The sequence below is a fragment of the Rutidosis leptorrhynchoides genome, chromosome 6 (genome assembly GCF_046630445.1).
Source record: "Rutidosis leptorrhynchoides isolate AG116_Rl617_1_P2 chromosome 6, CSIRO_AGI_Rlap_v1, whole genome shotgun sequence".
In the NCBI taxonomy this organism is placed as follows: Eukaryota; Viridiplantae; Streptophyta; class Magnoliopsida; order Asterales; family Asteraceae; genus Rutidosis; species Rutidosis leptorrhynchoides.
Genome location: NC_092338.1, coordinates 392,622,909 through 392,650,430, shown reverse-complemented (window position 1 = coordinate 392,650,430; position 27,522 = coordinate 392,622,909). Strand labels below are relative to the sequence as shown.

Sequence of the window (27,522 nt, the reverse complement as noted above, 5' to 3'; positions counted from 1 at the left end):
CCAAAAACATTGAAAAAACCCAAAAATCTTAGCTTTTAAAACAATCGCTACAAAAAGACAAATTTTAAAATTTTGTCGAAGGACGGACTAGGACATCGATCCGAAACGACCTCGTCCTAAATTACAAGGGAAACAAAATTTTAAAATTAAATACTTAATTGTTTTATAAGTTAAAGAATATAAAAAAAAAAAAAAAAAAAAAGAGCAAACTCCGCGACTCGCGGAGTTTGAAAGGGAAATCTCCGCGAGTCGCGGAGAGACTAAAAACCGGAAAAAAAATATAACTGAACAACAGATCAGTCCCAACTCCCCCACACAAAAACACTGCGAATTTCACAGCGAAAAAACCCGAAAAAACCCGAGAAAAAACCCCAAAAATCACAATTTTTAACCGTTAATCACCAAATCTTTTGCTAAAATCATGTTGAGAAGGATGCTATCTAAGAATTACTCAAGAAAAATGGTAAATTTCTACACCTAAACACCATTTAATTCGAAAATTGGTGTTCTTGAGTCATTTTTTCCCCAATTTGATTTTGATGCTTTTTAGTGTAATTAGACTTAAATTGTTTATGTATTATGCTTGTATAACCTAGATTGATGCTGTTTAACATGATTAGAAGCCTTAAACTTCAAATTTTGAATAATCTAGGGTTTGTGTTCTTGAGCAATTTGGGGCTTTTTGATATAAACAGGTTATGGCCGATTTTTGTCATGAATTGTTGCTAAATTGAGTAGTGTAACATGCCTAGGTAGTTAAATGATCCAAACTTTGAGCCTAAACATGATTTTGAGAATTAAAGTGGACTTTTTCAAGTCCAAAATTCATGAACTTGATTTTTGAAAGATAATGCCATTTGAGACTTGTTTGATTGCTAGTAATGATTATTTTGACATGTTATTTGAGTTGAATGCTTATGAACTTGGCGAACATTTTCGTATATGCTTATATGAAAAAGTGTAGATTTGATAAAAATGTGAAAATGAGCTTAAGTTTGATATAAATTGATAATGTCATTGTAATTATTTTGATTAATGATTTTGCTGACACTAATGCATATTTGGATGCACAAAATTTGTGTTTGATGTGTTTTGCAGAATGAAAGGGGTGAATCTTCATCCCAAGCCCGCAATGCTCCTGCTGAGAATTTGGAACAACAGGAGGTAGATAACTACTACAAGCAGGATGTACCTCATCCAGTCATGACCTTTTCCGATATGCACTTGGAAGAGTTGCACCCGAACCTGAGATTTGACAGACTTTGGATAGATTATCCAAAATATCAACGGGGTTTGCATACTCTTCACTCTAAGGTTGTTGAGGTACCGAGGGTCATAGAATGGGGACCCTTAGAAGCTGTAGAATTGGCCGGGCCAATTAGGGAATTACTTGTACAGAGGTATGGTAATTCTTCTTTTAATGACTGGATATGTTTATTCACCATACGCAGACCTGTATATAAAGTATGGTGTGAAGAATTGTTATGTAGTATAGAGTTGAATGATCGGGTAGCTAGTTTAACCGATCGTTCTTTTATTAGATTTTTGTTAGGCGGTTCGATGCGCCACATGTCTTTACTGGACATGGCTCAGGCTTTACGTATATATGCCTGAGGAGTTAGCGTCTGCCGATTGTAGAGGATTGATACTAAACGGTAGAAAGATAGATGAGAATTTTGATACACACGGTGTGTGGAGTCAAATGACAAGCCATCACCGTTTCAAAGGGGGAAATTACTCTTATTTGGATATAGATAGAGCCGAATTAAGAGTGATACATAGGTTTTTAGCTAATTCGATTACACAAAGGGGTAAAAACAAGGAAAAAGTAAATGAACAGGATTTGTTTTACCATATGTGTATTCGAGACCCACAGAGCGCTGTAAGTATACCATATTGTGTGGGTTATTATTTATCAGCTATGGTTCGGGGGATGCGACCACATAGCATAATAGGAGGTGGTATTTTTATTACTTTGATTGGTGAATATCTCGGTGTGGATATAAGTCGGGGGGGATTATTACTAGAAGAGCCGGAACCCCGCGATACTATAGGTTTAAATGTATACCATGGTGCGAAAGTTTTGAAGAGGCGAAATAACGCCGCAGTACGATACCATGGTAGACATCCACAGGTGGAGAGAAACCAGAAACAAGGTAATGTAGGAGGGGGGAATGAGATGCAAGAAATGCATAGGTTTATAGCTTCTCAGGAATACGAAAATGCTAGACAGAGAGCATTTGAAGATTGGCAAGTTCATCAGAACCAGATCATAGCTCATTGCCAACATATAGGTAGAAACTATATTCCTACACCGAAACCCGTCTTCCCTCCTTGGTCGATAGAGATGCAGCCACCATATCCTACGTATGACCCTGCCGAAGCATTCTATAGTACTTATGGTTATGCCTGGAACCCCTATTGGTACCAATATCATCCTTAGTTTACTTATTATTTTTTTTATTTTGTAATTTGTAATTATTGATACATTTAATATTTTTGTTAATATTGTAATCATTTTTATAATTATCTAACTTTTATTCTTAGATTTTAATAATTTTTGAATGTGGGGTAATATACCAAACTTCAAAAATATGTATATATGTTTGCAGTTTATCTTATGTATATACATATTTTTGAAGTTTGGTATATAACCCCTACGTTCAAAAATTAATATAATATTTTTTTTTTTTTTTTTTTTTTTTTTTACTTCTAGAATTTTTAGGCTTTGCCGTAAAATTCCTTAAGTGCTTATTCTTTAGACTAAGTTTTAGGTGCTTTAGAAATTTTGCGACGCCATTAAAATTTTTAATATACTAGTAAATTACTTTATACACTTGGTTACCATTAAAAATACTAGTAAAGCAGTAGTTGTATTAGAATCTAGTGCTCTCTGATAATAAAGAACAGCCCTGGTCTTATATACTGACTACCCAATTCTAGTAAAAATTTTCAAAATTTTCAATTAAATGAATTCAAAATCATGTTTATACATATTTATGAACGATAAAACTAGGTTTTAAAACCGAAATTATTGTTACCTCGGAAAGGACATAAATTGAGAAACAAACTAAAATGTTAAAATTCATTTAAAATGGAATAGAGGACGATAAAAAGGAAAATAAAAGCCAAGTGTGGGAAAATTTACCAAGTTATTTTAAACATATGTCACATATATCTGTAACAAATAACTGAAAATACTTTTGCTTTGAACTAAACTAAACTGTTTTACCCAATGAAAGAAAAGAAGAGATGGATCTACACGATGAATCAATTCCATCATTAAAAGGAAGTAAAGTCTTCCTAAAAAGAAACGCGCTTCTTGATTTAGGTCATGAAGTTGTCGTCCAGACCAGCTGTAGGTTGACGAAAAATCTAGAAAAGTCATCACTAAAATCAGCAGGAAATCCACGGACCTCAGCATTAAACAGGGTCGCCATGTGGTCAGATTTATCCTAACCATGAGAAGGATTTATCTCGTACAATGGGGGGGCACCGTGCAAATTAGCTTGATAAGACTAATGAATCAGATCCCCAGAAAGGATAATCTCCTTAAAGATTAAAAATCAGCTTTTAAGACTGATATTACTCAATCCTAGAGATTGACCTTAAAGATTGAGAATTCAAACTCATGGAATTCAATGATATCTAAACTCGAGCTTAAACGAGAAAATATTTTGATCAAAATTATAAACCGATTTGTTTTCTGAAAATCCTATTTTCAATGCGTTCATTACCATTGAACGTAAAATCCTAGGAATACACCTGGAATTCATTAGGTCACCTGAACTAAATCGGGTGTCAACCGTAAGAACGGTGGTTGCATAGCATGGTCAAAGACAGGACCTTGTGCCAGACCGAAAAATTATAAGGGTGAGCTTTACTATTTCTCCTACCAAGGATAGTAATTGCGTCCGACACGTTATAGACCATAATCAAAAGCATGTCACGGGACATTGCCTTAACAGTTGCTTGTTCAACGCTTTCCTTTACAACCGAACGGTAGTTTACCGAAAGGTAATATACGGGACAAGTAAACTGGACGTGTTGCTTTCCAAATACAAGGTTAGCAAGTGGGTGACACAAAACCGCAAGTTTTGAGCTAAAATTTTCGTCTTCGAATCTTCGTTTTCGCCTTTTCGTCTTCGAATCTTCGTTTTCGCCTTTTGTCTTCGCACTTATTTAATATAACCGATTATTACTTGAAAATGGAACAATTGCAACTAAAATCTTGTCTTTCTTGGGGGATTTTGCTATGAAATATATGTTCCTTTTTAGCCTTATCAATATCCCCACACTTGAGCGTTGCTTGTCCTCAAGCAATACAGTCTTGAAATAATATAATACATCACACGAATCACTTCTTTATTCTTCACACTTTGTACATCAGTGATTTTGATAGAGCGGTATAAACAATGATATTAACAATAGAACCATGGTTAAAGGTGGGTGTGTCATCCACAGTTGCCTTGGGTTTAGGTCAACGACACTTGCAATCAAATAGCCGATTTACTTTCGGTTTCCAAAGCAAAGTGCACATTTGAAAGGCGGTTTACAGTCCCACATGACTATAAAAATGTAGATCCTTAAAGGAAATTAGATCTTTATGAAAACATTTGATCTTTTGAAAATTCAAGCTAGATTTTACCCTAGACAAGTTTTCTGATTTGATCCACCATTGGTGTTGCAAAATATATTTGTGGATCAATATTTTGGCTAAAAACATTTAGGTTCGTGTAATCCACTGCTATCCCGGTATCGGAAAGCACACATCCAGTTTACTTTTTCCGTATATTACCTTTCGGCAAACTACCGTCCGGTTGTAAAGGAAAGCAATGAACAAGAAACTGTTAAGGCAATGTCTAATGATATGCTTTTGGTTATGGTCTTTTAACGTGTCGGATGCTAGTACTATCCTTGGTAGGAGCAATAGTAAAGATCATCCTATGATTTTTCGGTCTGGCACAAGGTCCTGTCTCCGACCATGCTATGCAACCACCGTTCTTACGGTTGACACCCGATTTGGTTCAGGTGACCTAATGAATTCCAGGTGAATTTCTAGGATTTTACGTTCAATGGTAATGAACGCATTGAAAATGGTTTTCAGAAAACAAATCGGTTTGTATTTTTGATCAAAATATTTTCTCGTTCATGCTCGAGTTTAGATATCATCGAATTCCATGAGTTTGAATTCTCAATCTTTAAGGTCAATCTCTAGGATTGAGTATTATCAGTCTTAAAAGCTGATTTTTAATCTTTAAGAAGATTATCCTTTTCTGTGGATCTGATTCATTAGTCTTATCAAGCTAATTTGCACGGTGCCTCCCCATTTTACAAGACAGATCCTCTCATGGTTAGGATAAGTCTGACCACTTGGCGACCCTGTTTGATGCTGAGGTCCGTGGATTTCCTGCTGATTTTAGAGATGACTTTTCTAGATTTTTCGTCAACCTACAGCTGGTCTGAACGACAACTTCTTGACCTAAACCAAGAAGCGCGTGTCTTTTTCGGAAGACTTTACTTCCTTCAAATGATGGAATTGATTCATCGTGTAGATCCATCTTTCTTTCAAAAGTATTATAGTAAATCGGGTAAAACTGATTAGTATTATCCAAAACAAAAGTACCTGCAATAATCTTGTACAAAAATATGTGATAGATAGTTTTTAATTGAATAACTTGGTACATTCTCCCCACACTTAGTTTCTTTCTTTGCCTTTTTATTCTCCTTTATTCCATTTTAAATGAATTCAAGCGTTTTAAGTTGTTTCTCAATTTATGTCCTTTTCGAGGTAACGATAATTTCGGTATTATCACCTAGTTTTCATCGTTCATAAATATGTATAAACATGATTTTGAGTTCATTTAATTGAAAATTTTTCAAATTTTCACAAAATTTGGCAAATAAACTAAGTGTAAACCCGAGAGAATTTATAACCCTTCCCCACACTTGAGATCATGCAATGCCCTCATTTGCATGAAATCAGACTATAATTATAAATTCATGAGGGTGATTAGTGTAGAAAAGTGATTAAAAATACCCAGTTTGTAAGCATATTATTTTACATCACATTTGATATTTTGCGCCTTGTCATCAAAATTAGTAGCTTTTTGTTGAACTTAATGACAGTCTTTGAAAGTGCGTTGTTTTACCCTGTTGTGTACATAACATAAAATACAAACATATATACATATTTTTGAAGTTTGGTATATAACCCCTACGTTCAAAAATTAAATAATAAAAAGTTGTTAATTGAGCATAGTTCAGGGGTCGTAAATGAAAATTCAATTTCTAATTTCGCCTATAAAAGGGATCTATGTAACGATGAACGAGGAAGAACTTTTCTATCTTTTTTTTTATCCGATCAAATATCTATATCAATTATCAATATCTATATTCTATATCTCTATCATAATGTTAACTTAATAAGATATAACAATAATCTTAATTTTAATTTTAAATTATGATAATAATAAGATTTATGATAGAGATCATTTGAGTGTGTAAGTCGAAATTCTGTCCGTGTACCGCTACGCTATTTTTAATCATTGTAAGTTATGTTCAACCTTTTTACATTAATGTCTCGTAGCTAAGTTATTATTATGCTTATTTAAAATGAAGTAATCATGATGATGGGCTAATTACTAAAATTGGGTAATTGGGCTTTGTACCATAATTAAGGTTTGGGCAAAAGACCGACACTTGTGGAAATTGAACTATTGACTATTAATAGATGGGGGGTATTGTCTAATTGAGTGACAACTCATTGGAGTCTGTCGAACCTATCTTCAAATTAATTAACCTAATAATTAATAATGATTATGGTTGTCCTATTTAGTGATGTTCATATGGAATCTGTTATAATCATTTAATTAATCAATTGGGTTGGGTAATTGATTATTCATTCTGATCAAGTGGATGAATTAATATTCATAAACTAATTAAAATAGGGGTGGATTACATACAGTGATAACTGGTGTAATTGTTGACAGAAGTGATAACTGCGTCACAGTTTAAATCCTTAATCAGTTGGAATATTTGACTTCGGGTATAAGGGTAATTTGACGAGGATACTCGCACTTTATATTTATGACCGATGGACTATTATGGACAAAAACCAGATAGACGTATCAAATAAACCAGGACAAAGGACAATTAACCCATGGTAATAAATTAAAATCAACACGTCAAACATCATGATTACGGAAGTTTAAATAAGCATAATTCTTTTATTATATTTCTTATCGTATCTTTATTTACTGTCATTTTATTACTCGCAATTTTATTTACTGTCATTTTATTTATTGTCATTATTTTACGCACTTTAATTATCGTCATTTATCTTTACGCTTAAAATATAGAATCGACAAACCGGTCATTAAACGGTAAAACCCCCCTTTTATAATAATATTACTACTTATATAATTATATATATTTTGTATAAATATAGTTAAAAATATAGTAAGTATCACCAGCTCCCTATGGAACGAACCGGACTTACTAAAAACTACACTACTCTACGATTAGGTACACTGCCTATAGTGTTGTAGCAAGGTTTAGGTATATCCCATCCGTAAATTAATAAAACTTGTGTCATATTTTGTAGTATTTTGTATTAAAAATTTAATAGTATTTTATACCCCTCCACTACCACATCAAGTTTTTGGCGCCGCTGCCGGGGAAGGCTAAAACACTATATTTTTAATTTATAAAATTAAAAAAAAAAAAAATTATATTCGCACTTTGAAAGGTCGTGTAAAATATCGCCAAGTATTATATCTAGATAGGTTTGAAAACTTAAAAACTTCATGGTTTATAGCCATATATTTGATATTTGATAAGTGCAATTATTTGACATATAAAATAAGCTTTAAATACAAGATAACTTTCTATCCCTAATTTATCTTTGATGACCAATAAGTGGTACGAAAGATAACTTTCAAAAGTGCTTATTCTTTTATGTGTACTTTATTGAGAGCATATTACACAAGTTATTTTGATATACTACGCAAGTGGACTGCATCATTTCAAACTTATTTAAAAACCACAACTTTTTGATATAATGTTCAAGATTTCGATGGTGTCATTTGGACCCAGAGATGACAACGTGGCTCCGCCACTGCCCACTAGTTAAAAAAAAAAAAAAAACATTAGTCGTTCCTTTTTATGCTATCAATATCAATAATACAAGTGTGATATTAAAAAGGTGATGGGAATGGATGGAAAAGGATCCAACGTTTCTTTTTTTTATTATTGATTGGTAAAGGGTGGGACAACATGGTTGTTGAGGATTACACCCACAGCTGTCCACAATTGAAATTAAATCAAGTAGCTGGCTAATACATCTAAAATAACCGAATATATATTGAAAGTGGGGACGATTTTTCTTGGATCCAAAAATCCTACGTACTCTTATTTAGATCGAATTATATACAACTTGAATTGGGCCATAGACAATTCCACTAAACCCTTAAATGAACATGAAACACTTGGGCCGATTCTTGATAAGATGGGTTTTGAAACAATGATATCACCTTTGTTCGGGTTTTGTTCAAAGTTTTTTTTTTTTACCTTTAGATTTTTTGGACTCAGTCACAACTTTTAGTTTTAAGTCTAGTTTTTTTTTTTTTTTTTTTTTTTTTTTTTTTTTTTACTTCTAGAATTTTTAGGCTTTGCCGTAAAATTCCTTAAGTGCTTATTCCTTAGACTAAGTTTTAGGTGCTTTAGAAATTTTGCGACGCCATTTTTCGCGCTACTTTCTTATTTTTTTTATTTTTTATTTTTTTTTTCGACGCCTTTTACCTATGTATCAATTACAATTCCAATTAGTTATTTCAATTTGTAGTTTTAATTTTAAGATAGTGATAGTTATAAGGTTGGATTAATCGCGTGTTTTTAAAGTCTTATAAGCCACTCTTCGCCTTTTTCGTTTTTCGACACTTTTCGACGCGCAATCTATTTCTCTCTTATTTCTCGCCATTCTAGTTTTTAGGACTTAGAATTTTTTCTACTTCTTCTCTAAATTTCTTAAAATTACGAAAATTTATTTTAAGTGGTTAAATTGATAGACATCAAAATTTTCTGGTTCGTAGTAATAGTTGGATTTGTACGTGGACCGGGTTATTGGAGCCAAACAGTCCTCAATTATATTGAGACCAAACGAATCCTGCCCCTCTGCTGCATCTTTTGGCTATTCGAAACGTGGGCAAAATCAGAAAAGTCTATTGGTTGGATAACTTATTATAATTTTTCTTTCCTTTTTAAAACTAATAGGATATTCAGTGAATGCACCGAGCAAGACGTTCACCACCTTTTGTACGTTCACCACCTGTAACTCGATCAAGACATCGTTTAACAAATACAGCTGCCGTTGATTTTTCTTTAGACTCGTCATCAAGTCGACCGAGTACTTCAACTCAAATTTCCGATAATCCAATTTTTGAAACCAATATCACAATTGAGAATCCGGAGAATACTCAGGGACAATTCCGAGACCCTGATCCATTAATTATTCCTCCGGAACCACCAATCATTCAAACAGAGATTGTTGAGGAAGAAACCATTAAATCAGAAACCTCTAGTGATTCAGATACAACACTTCCAATCATGGAAAATCTAGAACCTCTAAGTATGGAAGACCGAATGAGAGCTACACGCACGGGCCAAGGTCATGCCATTATTAAACCAAAAGTTAATGCTCCAGATTATGAAATTAAAGGACAAATCCTACACATGGTAACTAACCAATGCCAATTCAGTGGTGCACCGAATGAAGATCCTAACGAACACCTTCGTACGTTTAAAAGAATTTGTACACTATTCAAAATCCGAGAAGTGGAAGATGAGCAGATCTATCTCATGTTGTTTCCCTGGAGTTTAAAGGGAGAAGCCAAAGATTGGTTAGAATCGTTACCTGAAGGGGCGATTGACACATGGGATGTTTTAGTTGAAAAATTTCTTAAACAATTCTTTCCGGCATCTAAAGCCGTGAGACTTCAAGGAGAAATTGTTACGTTCGCGCAAAAGCCAAATGAAACATTATATGAGGCGTGGACAAGATTCGGAAGGATGTTGAGAGGATGTCCTCAACACGGTTTAGACACTTACCAAATAGTACAAATATTCTACCAAGGTGTCAACGTTGCTACACGAAAAGACATCGACATAACAGCTGGTGGTTCCATTATGAAGAAAACCGCAACTGAAGCTTACAAAATTATTGATAACACAGCCTCCCACTCGCATGAGTGGCACCAAGAAAAAGATATCTTTCGATCATCTAAAGCGGCTAGAGCCGATTCTAGCCATGACTTTGATTCCGTTTCCGCAAAAATAGATGATTTCGAAAGACGAATGGAAAAGATGAATAAAGATATTCACGCAATACGAATCAGTTGTGAGCTATGCGGTGGACCACACTTATTGAAAGATTGTCACATTGAACCAACATTGGAACAACGAGAGAATGTTTCCTATATGAACCAAAGGCCTGGAAATAATTATCAAAATAATTATCAACCGCCAAAGCTAAACTTCAATCGAAATCAAAACATTCTTTACAATCCAAAAGGACCCGAAAATAACTGGTATAACCAACAAGGTCCGAATAACCAACCAACTCAAAACAACACTTTCAATCAACAAAGACCTGGCTTATATAAACCACAACAACAAACCGAAGAGAAAAAGTCAAATATGGAAGAAGTGGTATTCAAGCTAGTTGAATCTCAAACACAATTTATTGAAACTCAAACCCAAACGAACGAGAGATTTGATCAGTCATTAAGAACTCAACAAGCTTCCATTTTGAATCTAGAAAAACACGTAGGTACTCTTGCTAGCATGATGAGTGAGAGGGAACAAGGAAAGCTACCGAGTAATACTGAAGTAAATACTCGGAATGAGAATGTTAATATGGTTTCAACGAATTCTGAAAAACCAGCACCAGAAGATGGGAATGTTTTAGATGAGAGTAACAATGAAGAAGTTACACCACCACCACCCGAGTATGTAAAGCCAGTAGTGGCACCATACAAACCACCCATCCCGTTTCCAAGAAAAGGAGTTGAGTATGAGCAAGTGATAGGTAATAAAGATTGTGATACCTCTGGAAAGAAGAAGAAGAAGAAAAAGAATAAGAAAGTGCAAGAAACAAAAGCCGTAAATATAAACCCGGTGAAGACAGTTCCACCAAAACCTCCACCTAGGGTAGGTGATCCGGGTGAATTTATTGTTCCTTGTCTACTTAGTGATTGTGTCATGTATGATGCACTAGCAGATTTAGGTGCAAGTGTAAGTGTTATGCCTCTTTCCTTATATAAGAGATTAGGTGTAGGTAAGTTAAGTCCAACGGATATGAGTGTTCGACTCTTTGATCAAACCATTAAGCACCCAGTTGGAATTGCTGACAACCTACCCGTTCAAGTAGGCAATTTAACCTTTCTAGTCGAATTTATTGTCATTGACATAGAAGAGGACCCAAACATTCCTCTAATTTTAGGTCGGCCATTCTTAGCGTCCACCAAGGCGTTATTTGATGTAGGAAATGGAAGAATGACACTTAAAAGTGGTGACAAATCGATCACCTTTATGATTCGAAAGTCTAAATCTCCACCAGCCAAAACCGTTGAACCAGTAAAAACAATTGGTAAGAACCATGTGGTTTTACCAACTCCAACGGTAATACTTAGCAATAATGAAACGCCTAAGTGTGGGGAAAATGAAGTAACACCTAATGATGACATGATAACAAAGAACCCCGTTGTTGATACGAAATTAAATGATCCCGTTATTAATAGTTCAATGAAGAAACTTATTAAACGAATTCGCGATGCTAGAACCAAGGGGAACTTTAAGTTATGTAACCGGTTAGTATCCAATCTATCACCTAAAGAAAAGGCGAAACTAGTTGAAATTATGGATATTACACAGGAATCCGACCAATGGCTTAAAGAAAAAGTCACGGATATGCAAGTTGATTATGGACCAAGAGAAATTGACGATAAAGTTAATCACAATTTCGACACCACAGCTACCTAAGTGTGGGGAGATTCGAATGTTATAAAAAGAAAATGCTATCTAGAGTTAGTTGTTCTGTTCTCGTGTAGTTCCGAGAATGGAATCCGATTGGTCTTTTCCGCTAGCAGACACTAAAGAACTAGTTTTCTCCCCCCATTCTGAATTTTTGTTTTTTTTAGGTTTTATATGAAATTAATATGCTTTTAAGTTTTGTGTGATATTTAAAAACAAAATTTACTTTAATTCATTAAGTTTAAAAAAATGATTTCTAAAATTCGTCGTGAGTTAAAGACTAGGTCGTTGAGCCGAAATTGCTTTACCCGAGGGCGGGGCGACAAATTTTGTTATCATTTAATTGTATTGATCTAAAGTATGCAAAAAAAAAAAAAAAAAAAAAAAAATATTATATTAATTTTTGAACGTAGGGGTTATATACCAAACTTCAAAAATATGTATATATGTTTGTATTTTATGTTATGTACACAACAGGGTAAAACAACGCACTTTCAAAGACTGTCATTAAGTTCAACAAAAAGCTACTAATTTTGATGACAAGGCGCAAAATATCAAATGTGATGTAAAATAATATGCTTACAAACTGGGTATTTTTAATCACTTTTCTACACTAATCACCCTCATGAATTTATAATTATAGTCTGATTTCATGCAAATGAGGGCATTGCATGATCTCAAGTGTGGGGAAGGGTTATAAATTCTCTCGGGTTTACACTTAGTTTATTTGCCAAATTTTGTGAAAATTTGAAAAATTTTCAATTAAATGAACTCAAAATCATGTTTATACATATTTATGAACGATGAAAACTAGGTGATAATACCGAAATTATCGTTACCTCGAAAAGGACATAAATTGAGAAACAACTTAAAACGCTTGAATTCATTTAAAATGGAATAAAGGAGAATAAAAAGGCAAAGAAAGAAACTAAGTGTGGGGAGAATGTACCAAGTTATTCAATTAAAAACTATCTATCACATATTTTTGTACAAGATTATTGCAGGTACTTTTGTTTTGGATAATACTAATCAGTTTTACCCGATTTACTATAATACTTTTGAAAGAAAGATGGATCTACACGATGAATCAATTCCATCATTTGAAGGAAGTAAAGTCTTCAGAAAAAGACACGCACTTCTTGGTTTAGGTCAAGAAGTTGTCGTTCAGACCAGCTGTAGGTTGACGAAAAATCTAGAAAAGTCATCTCTAAAATCAGCAGGAAATCCACGGACCTCAGCATCAAACAGGGTCGCCAAGTGGTCAGACTTATCCTAACCATGAGAGGATCTGTCTTGTAAAATGGGGAGGCACCGTGCAAATTAGCTTGATAAGACTAATGAATCAGATCCACAGAAAAGGATAATCTCCTTAAAGATTAAAAATCAGCTTTTAAGACTGATAATACTCAATCCTAGAGATTGACCTTAAAGATTGAGAATTCAAACTCATGGAATTCGATGATATCTAAACTCGAGCATGAACGAGAAAATATTTTGATCAAAAATACAAACCGATTTGTTTTCTGAAAACCATTTTCAATGCGTTCATTACCATTGAACGTAAAATCCTAGAAATTCACCTGGAATTCATTAGGTCACCTGAACCAAATCGGGTGTCAACCGTAAGAACGGTGGTTGCATAGCATGGTCGGAGACAGGACCTTGTGCCAGACCGAAAAATCATAGGATGATCTTTACTATTGCTCCTACCAAGGATAGTACTAGCATCCGACACGTTAAAAGACCATAACCAAAAGCATATCATTAGACATTGCCTTAACAGTTTCTTGTTCTCACTTTCCTTTACAACCGGACGGTAGTTTGCCGAAAGGTAATATACGGAACAAGTAAACTGGATGTGTGCTTTCCGATACCGGGATAGCAGTGGATTACACGAACCTAAATGTTTTTAGCCAAAATATTGATCCACAAATATATTTTGCAACACCAATGGTGGATCAAATCAGAAAACTTGTCTAGGGTAAAATCTAGCTTGAATTTTCAAAAGATCAAATGTTTTCATAAAGATCTAATTTCCTTTAAGGATCTACATTTTTATAGTCATGTGGGACTGTAAACCGCCTTTCAAATGTGCACTTTGCTTTGGAAACCGAAAGTAAATCGGCTATTTGATTGCAAGTGTCGTTGACCTAAACCCAAGGCAACTGTGGATGACACACCCACCTTTAACCATGGTTCTATTGTTAATATCATTGTTTATACCGCTCTATCAAAATCACTGATGTACAAAGTGTGAAGAATAAAGAAGTGATTCGTGTGATGTATTATATTATTTCAAGACTGTATTGCTTGAGGACAAGCAACGCTCAAGTGTGGGGATATTGATAAGGCTAAAAAGGAACATATATTTCATAGCAAAATCGCCCAAGAAAGACAAGATTTTAGTTGCAATTGTTCCATTTTCAAGTAATAATCGGTTATATTAAATAAGTGCGAAGACAAAAGGCGAAAACGAAGATTCGAAGACGAAAAGGTCCAAAAAGCTCAAATGTTCAAGATACAATTAAAAAGGTTCAAATTATTGATGAAGAACATCTAAAAATGACAAGAGTACAAGTTACAAAACGCAAAGTACACGATATAAAATTGTACGAAAGGACGTTCGAAAATCCGGAACCGGGACATGAACCAACTCTCAACGCTCGACGCAATGGTGTAAAAATTACAAGTCAACTATGCACAAGAATAAAATATAATATTTAAATAATTCATAATAAGAATAATATTAAATAATAAAAAGTTGTTAATTGAGCATAGTTCAGGGGTCGTAAATGAAAATTCAATTTCTAATTTCGCCTATAAAAGGGATCTATGTAACGATGAACGAGGAAGAACTTTTCTATCTTTTTTTTTATCCGATCAAATATCTATATCAATTATCAATATCTATATTCTATATCTCTATCATAATGTTAACTTAATAAGATATAACAATAATCTTAATTTTAATTTTAAATTATGATAATAATAAGATTTATGATAGAGATCATTTGAGTGTGTAAGTCGAAATTCTGTCCGTGTACCGCTACGCTATTTTTAATCATTGTAAGTTATGTTCAACCTTTTTACATTAATGTCTCGTAGCTAAGTTATTATTATGCTTATTTAAAACGAAGTAATCATGATGATGGGCTAATTACTAAAATTGGGTAATTGGGCTTTGTACCATAATTAAGGTTTGGGCAAAAGACCGACACTTGTGGAAATTGAACTATTGACTATTAATAGATGGGGGGTATTGTCTAATTGAGTGACAACTCATTGGAGTCTGTCGAACCTATCTTCAAATTAATTAACCTAATAATTAATAATGATTATGGTTGTCCTATTTAGTGATGTTCATATGGAATCTGTTATAATCATTTAATTAATCAATTGGGTTGGGTAATTGATTATTCATTCTGATCAAGTGGATGAATTAATATTCATAAACTAATTAAAACAGGGGTGGATTACATACAGTGATAACTGGTGTAATTGTTGACAGAAGTGATAACTGCGTCACAGTTTAAATCCTTAATCAGTTGGAATATTTGACTTCGGGTATAAGGGTAATTTGACGAGGATACTCGCACTTTATATTTATGACCGATGGACTATTATGGACAAAAACCAGATAGACGTATCAAATAAACCAGGACAAAGGACAATTAACCCATGGTAATAAATTAAAATCAACACGTCAAACATCATGATTACGGAAGTTTAAATAAGCATAATTCTTTTATTATATTTCTCATTGTATCTTTATTTACTGTCATTTTATTACTCTCAATTTTATTTACTGTCATTTTATTTATTGTCATTATTTTACGCACTTAAATTATCGTCATTTATCTTTACGCTTAAAATATAGAATCGACAAACCGATCATTAAACGGTAAAACCCCCCTTTTATAATAATATTACTACTTATATAATTATATATATTTTGTATAAATATAGTTAAAAATATAGTAAGTATCACCAGCTCCCTGTGGAACGAACCGGACTTACTAAAAACTACACTACTCTACGATTAGGTACACTGCCTATAGTGTTGTAGCAAGGTTTAGGTATATCCCATCCGTAAATTAATAAAACTTGTGTCATATTTTCTGATGTCGTACGAGGTGTATATAAAATAGCTTATATTTTACTAGGAAAAACTATTAAATACGATACAATTTTACACAAGATATTTATTTATTTATAGAATGGATATACTTAAACCTTGCTACAACACTTATAGGCTGTGTACCTAATAGTAAAGTAGTGTAGTTTTTAGTAAGTCCGGTTCGTTCCACAGGGAAATCTTTAAACAAAGCTCAACGCTATATTAGTTTACTTTTATAAAAATACAAATATATATTTAAGTAATATTATTATTATAAAGGGGGGTTTTTACCGTTTAATGACCGGTTTGTCGATTTTAAGACTTTAGTCGCAGTTAAAACCTAATGTAAAATATAAAATAAATACAAGACTTAAATTAAAGCGTAAAGTAAATAACGATAATAAAAAGTACGATAATTAAAAGTGCGATTAAATAACAATAAATAAAAGTGCGATAATTAGAAGTGCAATTAAATATAAAATAAAGGAAATTAAATATGAAATAAAAGAATTATGCTTATTTAAACTTCCGTAATCATGATGTTTGACGTGTTGATTTTAGTTTTATGCCCATGGGTTAATTGTCCTTTGTCCTGGATTATTTAATATGTCCGTCTGGTTTTTGTCCATAACAGTCCATCAGTCATAAATATAAATTGCAAGTGTCCTTGTCAAATTATTATTATACCCGAAGTTAAATATTCCAACTAATTGGGGATTCAAATTGTAACAAGGTTTTAATACTTTGTTTAATGAATACACCAGGTTATCGACTGCGTGTAAACCAAGGTTTTACTACTTTGTTAACAATTACATCAATTACCCTTGAATGTAATTTCACCCCTGTTTTGATTATTCTAGTGGCTATTAATCCATTCCCGTGTCCGGTTAAATGAACGATTATTCGTACATATAAATACCCCGCCCATCGTGTCCGATTGAGTGTATATGGTAATTTATAGGGACGCCCAATTGTAAATCTTTATATTAACATTAACAAACTTTCATTTAGTTAAACAAATATAAAGCCCATTAATAGCCCATAGTCTAATTTCCACAAGTGTCGTTCTTTTGTCCAAACCCCAATTATGGTACAAAGCCCAATTACCCAATTTTAGTAATTAGCCCAACATCATGATTACTTCGTTTTAAATAAGCATAATAATAACTTAGCTACGAGACATTAATGTAAAAAGGTTGAACATAACTTACAATGATTAAAAATAGCGTAGCGTTACACGGACAGAATTTCGACTTACACCCTTACAACATTCGCTAACATACCCTTATTATTAGAATTAAAATTAAAATTAAAATATAAATTATATATATATATAAGTTTTACGTATGATAAGAAGAAAAAAAGATGATGATTTTGATCAGAATTCGGTTGGCTTTATAGGCAGAGTTGAATTTTGGGGCTCCGCGACTCGCGGCAAAATCCCCTTCAAACTCCGCGAGTCGCGGAGGTTAATTTTACAGCTCAGTCCTTGGAGTTTTCTCTGCCGACGGTTTTTAATATATATATATATATAATATATATATAATTAATATAATTAATTATATATTATATTATATTTATATACATAGTTAACTTGTAATTTTTAGTCCGTTGCGTCGAGCGTTAAGAGTTGACTCTGGTCCCGGTTCCGGATTTTCGAACGTCCTCGCGTACAATTTAATATCTTGTACTTTGCGTTTTGAATCTTGTACTCTTGTAATTTCGAGACGTTTCTTATCAATAATTGGAACCTTTTTGATTGTCTTTTGTTCTTTTGAGCTTTTTGGTCGTTTGCGTCTTCAATTCGTCGAATCTGTCTTCTGTCTTCACCTTTTATTTTTTAAACGAATATCACTTGTAAATAGAACAATTGCAACTAAAAGCTTGTCTTTCTTGAGGAATAATGCTATGAAATATATGTTCGTTTTTAGCATTATCAAATATTCCCACACTTGAGCGTTGCTTGTCCTCAAGCAATATTGTCTTGAAATACTAGAATCACTTCTTTATTCTTCACACTTTGTACATCAGTGATTTCTATACGGTGGTATAAACAATGGTAGTAACGATATGGTTTACGGTCCCACATGACTATAAAAATTTAGATCCATTAAGGAAATTGGATCTTTATGAAAACATTTGATCTTTTGAAATCTAGTTTTTATCCTAGATAAGTTTTCCGGAATAACCCTTTACCGGTGTTTGCAAAATATTTTTGTGGGTTTGGTGGGTTTCAGATTTGAAAATTTTAGCTCAAAACTTGCGGTTTTGTGTCACCCACTTGCTAACCTTGTATTTGGAAAGCAACACGTCCAGTTTACTTGTCCCGTATATTACCTTTCGGTAAACTACCGTCCGGTTGTAAAGGAAAGCGTTGAACAAGCAACTGTTTAAGGCAATGTCCCGTGACATGCTTTTGATTATGGTCTATAACGTGTCGAACGCAATTACTATCCTTGGTAGGAGCAATAGTAAAGCTCACCCTTATAATTTTTCGGTTTGACACAAGGTCCTGTCTTTGACCATGCTATGCAACCACCGTTCTTACGGTTGACACCCGATTTAGTTCAGGTGACCTAATGAATTCCAGGTGAATTCCTAGGATTTTACGTTCAATGGTAATGAACGCATTGAAAATAGGGTTTTCAGAAAACAAATCGGTTTGTAATTTTGATCAAAATATTTTCTCGTTTAAGCTCGAGTTTAGATATCATTGAATTCCATGAGTTTGAATTCTCAATCTTTAAGGTCAATCTCTAGGATTGAGTAATATCAGTCTTAAAAGCTGATTTTTAATCTTTAAGGAGATTATCCTTTCTGGGGATCTGATTCATTAGTCTTATCAAGCTAATTTGCACGGTGCCCCCCCATTGTACGAGATAAATCCTTCTCATGGTTAGGATAAATCTGACCACATGGCGACCCTGTTTAATGCTGAGGTCCGTGGATTTCCTGCTGATTTTAGTGATGACTTTTCTAGATTTTTCGTCAACCTACAGCTGGTCTGGACGACAACTTCATGACCTAAATCAAGAAGCGCGTTTCTTTTTCGGAAGACTTTACTTCCTTTTAATGATGGAATTGATTCATCGTGTAGATCCATCTCTTCTTTTCTTTCATTGGGTAAAACAGTTTAGTTTAGTTCAAAGCAAAAGTATTTTCAGTTATTTGTTACAGATATATGTGGCATATGTTTAAAATAACTTGGTAAATTTTCCCACACTTGGCTTTTATTTTCCTTTTTATCGTCCTCTATTCCATTTTAAATGAATTTTAACATTTTAGTTTGTTTCTCAATTTATGTCCTTTCCGAGGTAACAATAATTTCGGTGTTAAAACCTAGTTTTATCGTTCATAAATATGTATAAACATGATTTTGAATTCATTTAATTGAAAATTTTGAAAATTTTTACTAGAATTGGGTAGTCAGTATATAAGACTAGGGCTGTTCTTTTTTATCAGAGAGCACTAGATTCTAATACAACTACTGCTTTACTAGTATTTTTAATGGTAACCAAGTGTTTAATATAAAAATTTTAAAATCCGAAAGAATTTAACCCCTTCCCACACTTAAGATCTTGCAATGCCCTCATTTGCAAGAAATCAGTAACAATTTAAATTATTGAGGGTGATTTGTGTGAAAATGATTAAATTTTACCAAAGTTTCCAAATATATTGGCGTTTGTTCGCTGAATGATAAATGGTGCACATCATTTGTTCATTCCGTCTTGTTGTTATTTCACATATATTTTGCATCTTGTCGTCAAAATTAGTTGCTTTTGCTGAACTTAATACCAGTCTTTGAAAATGCGTTGTTTTACCCTGTTGTGTACATAAGATAAACTGCAAACATATATACATATTTTTGAAGTTTGGTATATTACCCCACATTCAAAAATTATTAAAATCTAAGAATAAAAGTTAGATAATTATAAAAATGATTACAATATTAACAAAAATATTAAATGTATCAATAATTACAAATTACAAAATAAAAAAAAATAATAAGTAAACTAAGGATGATATTGGTACCAATAGGGGTTCCAGGCATAACCATAAGTGCTATAGAATGCTTCGGCAGGGTCATACGTAGGATATGGTGGCTGCATCTCTATCGACCAAGGAGGGAAGACGGGTTTCGGTGTAGGAATATAGTTTCTACCTATATGTTGGCAATGAGCTATGATCTGGTTCTGATGAACTTGCCAATCTTCAAATGCTCTCTGTCTAGCATTTTCGTATTCCTGAGAAGCTATAAACCTATGCATTTCTTGCATCTCATTCCCCCCTCCTACATTACCTTGTTGCTGGTTTCTCTCCACCTGTGGATGTCTACCATGGTATCGTACTGCGGCGTTATTTCGCCTCTTTAAAACTTTCGCACCATGGTATACATTTAAACCTATAGTATCGCGGGGTTCCGGCTCTTCTAGTAATAATCCCCCCCGACTTATATCCACACCGAGATATTCACCAATCAAAGTAATAAAAATACCACCTCCTATTATGCTATGTGGTCGCATCCCCCGAACCATAGCTGATAAATAATAACCCACACAATATGGTATACTTACAGCGCTTTGTGGGTCTCGAATACACATATGGTAAAACAAATCTTGTTCATTTACTTTTTCTTTGTTCTTACCCCTTTGTGTAATCGAATTAGCTAAAAACCTATGTATCACTCTTAATTCGGCTCTATCTATATCCAAATAAGAGTAGTTTCCCCCTTTGAAACGGTGATGGCTTGTCATTTGACTCCACACACCGTGTGTATCAAAATTCTCATCTATCTTTCTACCGTTTAGTATCAATCCTCTACAATCGGCAGACGCTAACTCCTCAGGCGTATATATACGTAAAGCCTGAGCCATGTCCAGTAAAGACATGTGGCGCATCGAACCGCCTAACAAAAATCTAATAAAAGAACGATCGGTTAAACTAGCTACCCGATCATTCAACTCTATACTACATAACAATTCTTCACACCATACTTTATATACAGGTCTGTGTATGGTGAATAAACATATCCAGTCATTAAAAGAAGAATTACCATACCTCTGTACAAGTAATTCCCTAATTGGCCCGGCCAATTCTACAGCTTCTAAGGGTCCCCATTCTATGACCCTCGGTACCTCAACAACCTTAGAGTGAAGAGTATGCAAACCCCGTTGATATTTTGGATAATCTATCCAAAGTCTGTCAAATCTCAGGTTCGGGTGCAATTCTTCCAAGTGCATATCCGAAAAGGTCATGACTGGATGAGGTACATCCTGCTTGTAGTAGTTATCCACCTCCTGTTGTTCCAAATTCTCAGCAGGAGCATTGCGGGCTTGGGATGAAGATTCACCCCTTTCATTCTGCAAAACACATCAAACACAAATTTTGTGCATCCAAATATGCATTAGTGTCAGCAAAATCATCAATCAAAATAATTACAATGACATTATCAATTTATATCAAACTTAAGCTTATTTTCCCATTTTTATCAAATCTACACTTTTTCAAATAATCATATACGAAAATTTTCGCCAAGTTCATAAGCATTCAACTCAAATAACATGTCAAAATAATCATTACTAGCAATTAAACAAGTCTCAAATGGCATTATCTTTCAAAAATCAAGTTCATGAATTTTAGACTTGAAAAAGTCCACTTTAATTCTCAAAATCATGTTTAGGCTCAAAGTTTGGATCATTTAACTACCTAGACATGTTACACTACTCAATTTAGCAACAATTCATGACAAAAATCGGCCATAACCTGTTTATATCAAAAAGCCCCAAATTGCTCAAGAACACAAACCCTAGATTACTCAAAATTTGAAGTTTAAGGCTTCTAATCATGTTAAACAGCATCAATCTAGGTTATACAAGCATAATACATAAACAATTTAAGCTTAATTACACTAAAAAGCATCAAAATCAAATTGGGGAAAAAATAGCTCAAGAACACCAAATTTTGAATTAAATGGTGTTTAGGTGTAGAAATTTACCGTTTTTCTTGAGTAATTCTTAGATAGCATCCTTCTCAACATGATTTTAGCAAAAAATTTGGTGATTAACGGTTAAAAATTGGGATTTTTGGGGGTGTTTTTCGGGTTTTTTCGGGTCTGTTTTCGCAGTATTTTTGCTGTGTTTTTGAGTTGTGGAGTGTACTGATCGTTCAGCTCTTTTTATTTTTTTTCTGGGTTTTGGTCCCTCCGCGAGTCGCGGAGATTTCCCTTTCAAACTCCGCGAGTCGCGGAGTTTGCTTTTTTTTTTTTTTTTATATATAATCTTTAACTTATTAAAACAATTAAGTAATTAATTTTAAAATTTTGTTTCCCTTGTTATTTAGGACGAGGTCGTTTCGGATCGATGTCCTAGTCCGTCCCTCGACAAAATTTTAAAATTTGTCTTTTTGTAGCGATTGTTTTAAAAGCTAAGATTTTTGGGTTTTTTAATTTTTTTTTTTTTGGCATACTTTAAATCAATAAGATTAAAAATAATGATAATAAAAGTTCTCGTCCCTCCCTCGGGTAAAGCAATTTCGGTTCAAAGACCTAGTCTTCAACTTACGACGAATTTTAAAAATCATATTCTTAACTTAATGAGATAAAGTAAATTTTTGTTTTTAAATTCACACAACTTAAATATAAAATTCAAAATTAATATTAAAAATTCACACCAAACTTAAAATTTGAAATGCATAAAATTAAAAATTAATATTTTAAAAATTAAAAATTCACACCAAACTTGATTTTAAAAATTTATAAATTCATATCAAACTTATATTAATTTTTCAAATATTTTAAATATATTGTTTTTACAAAGTTTACAATATTAATTTAAGATTTAAATATTAAGATTAAAAACATGGTAAAAATAAAATTAAAAATCTTTTTGTCTTTTTATCCCACTTTAATCAATCAAATATTATCAAAAATATGCGCCCCTCTTTTCGGTAAAGTAATTTCGGTTCCAAGACCTAATTTGACTCATGACGAATTTTTGAAATATTTTGGGTTGATTGATTAAAGATATTTATACCTTAAGAATAAACGTTAAATTTCGCAGTGATGTAATAAATTTTTGAATGATATCAATAATTTCGGTCGCCAAACCTAATTTTATTTAATACCAATTTAATACTTTTTAGCGAACAAATTAGCGTTTATTATCAAAAGGTTAAAAATAAAAATAAAAATAAAAACTGTACAGACATACCTGTGAAATAGATTTCTTAGTTATATGATCTATTCCATTCATACGATAGTCGGTTTAATTGATTTTCCATGGCTACATAGGCGTAACCTCGAGCATTCAGTATCTTTTCTTCTAAACATATGAACGGTCCGTCTCTGCATAAAGTAACAAATTCGGTATTTGAATAGGTTTGATTATTGGAACATTTACCTCCATGTGACCATTTTCCGCATTTGTGACATCGTTCTAGGTGTCGTGCTCTTCTTTTCGCTGCGGATTTTGATTTTCCTTTACCAAATTGTAACTTATTATCTTCGCATCTGGATTCTTTTCTAACTCCGTCCATTCTTTCTCTGATTACTGATACTAATTCACTCGGTAGTATGTCATTATTTCTTTTAGTGATCAAAGCGTGTAGCATTAGACCATGGTTTAGTTCACAGGCAGTCTTCATTTTGTAAAAACCTAAAAAAAATAAAAATTCAGAATGGGGGGAGAAGACTAGTTCTTTAGGGTCTGCTAGGGAAAGACCATTCGGGTTCTATTTTCGAGAACTACACGAAAACAGACAATCTAACTCTAACAGAAATACATATTATCCTTTAAATACTTGATTCTCCCCACACTTAGTTAGTTGTGGTGTCGAAATTGTGATTAACTTCGTTGTCGACTTCCATCGGACCATGTATGTAATGTTTAACTCTGTGACCATTAACTTTAAATTCTATCCCATTTGAATTTATTAATTCTATCGTTCCGTATGGGAAAACTCTTTTGACTATGAATGGTCCAGACCATCTTGATTTCAATTTTCCAGGAAATAGCTTGAATCGTGAATTGAAAAGAAGAACTCTGTCTCCTTCTTTAAATTCTTTTGAACTTCTGATTCTTTTATCATGCCATTTCTTCGTTCTTTCTTTATAGATTAACGAATTTTCGTATGCTTCATGTCTTAATTCTTCTAATTCATTTAGTTGACTTAATCGTAGACGTCCGGCTTCATGTAAATTAAGATTACATGTCTTCAAAGCCCAAAATGCTTTGTGTTCAATTTCTACTGGAAGATGACATGCTTTTCCATAAACAAGTCTAAAAGGTGTGGTTCCAATTGGAGTTTTGTAGGCTGTTCTAAAAGCCCAGAGTGCATCCTCCAATTTAATGGACCATTCCTTCGGATTTGATCCTACGGTTTTCTCTAGAATACGTTTTAAAGCTCGGTTGGTATTTTCAACTTGTCCACTTGTTTGTGGATGATATGCGGTGGAGATTTTATGAGTTACTCCATATCTTTTAAGAACTTTCTCAAGTTGATTATTACAGAAATGAGTACCCCGATCACTTATTAAAGCTTTCGGTGTTCCAAACCTTGCAAAAAGACGTTTTAAAAAGTTGACTACAACTCGTGCATCGTTAGTTGGGAGAGCTTGTGCTTCCGCCCATTTAGATACATAATCAATGGCTACGAGTATATATAGATTATTATTAGATTTTGGAAATGGACCCATAAAGTCAATACCCCAAATGTCAAATACTTCACATACTTGGATGACATTTTGTGGCATTTCATCACGTTGACTTATTTTTCCGGCCCTTTGACATGCATCACAGGATTTGCAAAGAAGGTGTGCGTCTTTGTAAATTGTAGGCCAATAGAATCCAGCTTCATAAACTTTTCTTGCTGTTAGTTGAGGCCCATAATGCCCTCCTGTTGGTCCTGTGTGACAATGGTTTAAAATTTTACTAGCTTCATCTCCAAATACACATCGGCGTATTATTCCATCGGGACAACTTTTAAACAGATGTGGATCTTCCCAAAAATAGTGTTTTATATCACTGAAGAATTTCTTTCGTCTTTGGTACGATAATCCTTTTTCAAGGAATCCACAAACTAAGTAGTTTGCATAGTCTGCAAACCATGAGATTTCTTTATAATCTATCTTCAATAGATATTCATCAGGAAAGTTGTCTTGTATGGCCGATTCATTCAGAACTTCTAATTCAGGATTTTCAAGACGAGAAAGATGATCAGCGGCGAGATTTTCTGCTCCTCTTTTATCTCGGATTTCAATATCAAACTCTTGTAAGAGTAAGATCCAACGGATTAATCTTGGTTTAGCATCTTGTTTTGAAAATAGGTATCTAAGAGCAGAATGGTCGGTATAGACCACCGTTTTTGCTAGAACGAGATATGATCGAAATTTGTCAAAAGCAAAGACAATAGCAAGGAGTTCTTTTTCAGTAGTTGTATAGTTCGTTTGTGCTCCTTGTAATGTCTTACTAGCATAATATATAGGTTGAAATCGTTTTTCAATCCTTTGTCCTAAAACGGCTCCCATTGCAAAATCACTTGCATCGCACATTAGTTCAAATGGTAGATTCCAATTTGGTGTTATCATGATCGGCGCATTAGTGAGTTTTTCTTTAAGAATATTAAAAGATTTGATACATTCATCTGAAAAGATGAATGGCGCATCCTTTTCTAGGAGTTTATTCATAGGAGTGGCAATTTTAGAAAAATCTTTTATGAAACGTCGGTAAAAACCGGCATGCCCTAGAAAACTCCTAACTCCTCTAACATTGGTGGGATGTGGAAGTTTAGCAATTACATCTACTTTAGCTCTATCCACTTCAATTCCTTCTTTTGAAATTTTATGTCCAAGAACGATGCCTTCTTTAACCATGAAATGGCATTTCTCCCAATTAAGTACTAGATTTGATTTTTCGCATCTAATTAGCATTCGTTCCAGATTAACTAGACATGATTCAAATGTATCACCGAAGACTGAAAAGTCATCCATGAATACTTCCATGCATTCTTCTATCATGTCGTGAAAAATCGCCATCATACACCTTTGAAAGGTTGCAGGGGCGTTACAAAGTCCAAATGGCATGCGTTTGTAAGCAAAAGTACCATAAGGGCACGTGAATGTGGTTTTCTCTTGATCTTCGGGTGCTATTGGAATTTGAAAATATCCGGAAAATCCATCTAGAAAACAATAGTAACTATTTCCGGCTAATCTTTCCAACATTTGATCTATGAAAGGTAAGGGAAAGTGATCTTTTCTGGTGGCGTCATTTAATTTTCTATAATCAATACATACACGCCATCCTGTTACAGTCCTAGTAGGAATAAGCTCATTTTTCTCATTTGTAATGACAGTCATGCCACCCTTCTTAGGCACGCATTGAACTGGGCTTACCCATGGACTATCAGAAATTGGATATATCAAACCTGCATCTAGCAGTTTAATAATCTCTTTCTTAACTACATCTTGCATATTAGGATTTAGTCTTCGTTGGCGTTGCACATACGTTTTATGACCTTCTTCCATAAGGATTTTATGTGTGCAATACGAAGGACTTATTCCTTTAATATCATGAATCTTCCATGCAATGGCTGGTTTATGAGCTTTCAACACAGAAATGAGTTGTGATTTCTCATTTGCAGTAAGAGAAGACGATATTATTACAGGTAATTCAGATTCACCATGTAAATAAGCATATTCCAAATGGTTTGGAAGTGGCTTTAACTCTAATTTCGGAGGTTCTTCTATCGATGATTTATATCGATATCTGTCTTCTTCTTTTAGCATTTGAATTTCTTCTGTTGTTGGTTCATATCCATTAGCTATAAGTGTAGCTAACATTTCAGCTTCATCAATTGGTTCATTACCTTCTCCTAAAGAACATTCTCCTGTTCCTTGTAATTCTGGAAATTCTTCTAATAATTCTGCATGTGCATCTATAGTTTGAATATAATAACATGTATCATCTGCAGATTGTGGTTGTTGCATTGCTCTATCAACTGAAAAGGTAACACTCTCATCCTCTATACTTAGGGTCAGTTTCTTACCGAACACGTCTATCATTGCTTTAGCCGTGTTTAAGAATGGTCTTCCTAATATGAGAGGAACTTGAGAATCTTCTTCCATGTCTAAAACAACAAAATCTACTGGAAATACTAAAGTACCAACTTTAACTAGCATGTTCTCCATTATCCCTCTAGGATATTTTATTGATCTATCGGCTAGTTGTATGCTTATTCTGGTTGGTTTTAATTCTCCAAGGTCTAGTTTAGCGTATAGTGAATACGGCATTAGATTTATACTAGCACCTAAGTCTGCCAATGCTTCTATTGAACTAAGACTACCCAGAAAACATGGAATTGTGAAACTTCCTGGATCAGAT

The 27,522-nt window shown here is 33.7% G+C and overlaps 1 protein-coding gene across 1 annotated transcript in view; it reads right to left on the bottom strand.

The window, feature by feature from the left end:
• LOC139854996 (uncharacterized) overlaps positions 1-26,666 on the bottom strand; it is a 56,296-nt gene extending 29,630 nt beyond the window's left edge. Inside the window, exons 1-2 of the mRNA XM_071844259.1 lie at positions 25,781-26,666; positions 23,994-24,727 (exon numbers count right to left, since the gene is read on the bottom strand). Of these exons, the coding sequence (XP_071700360.1) occupies positions 23,994-24,727; positions 25,781-26,666 (1,620 nt within the window). The remainder of the gene's footprint in view (positions 1-23,993; positions 24,728-25,780) is intronic.
• Positions 26,667-27,522: the final 856 nt, after the last annotated feature.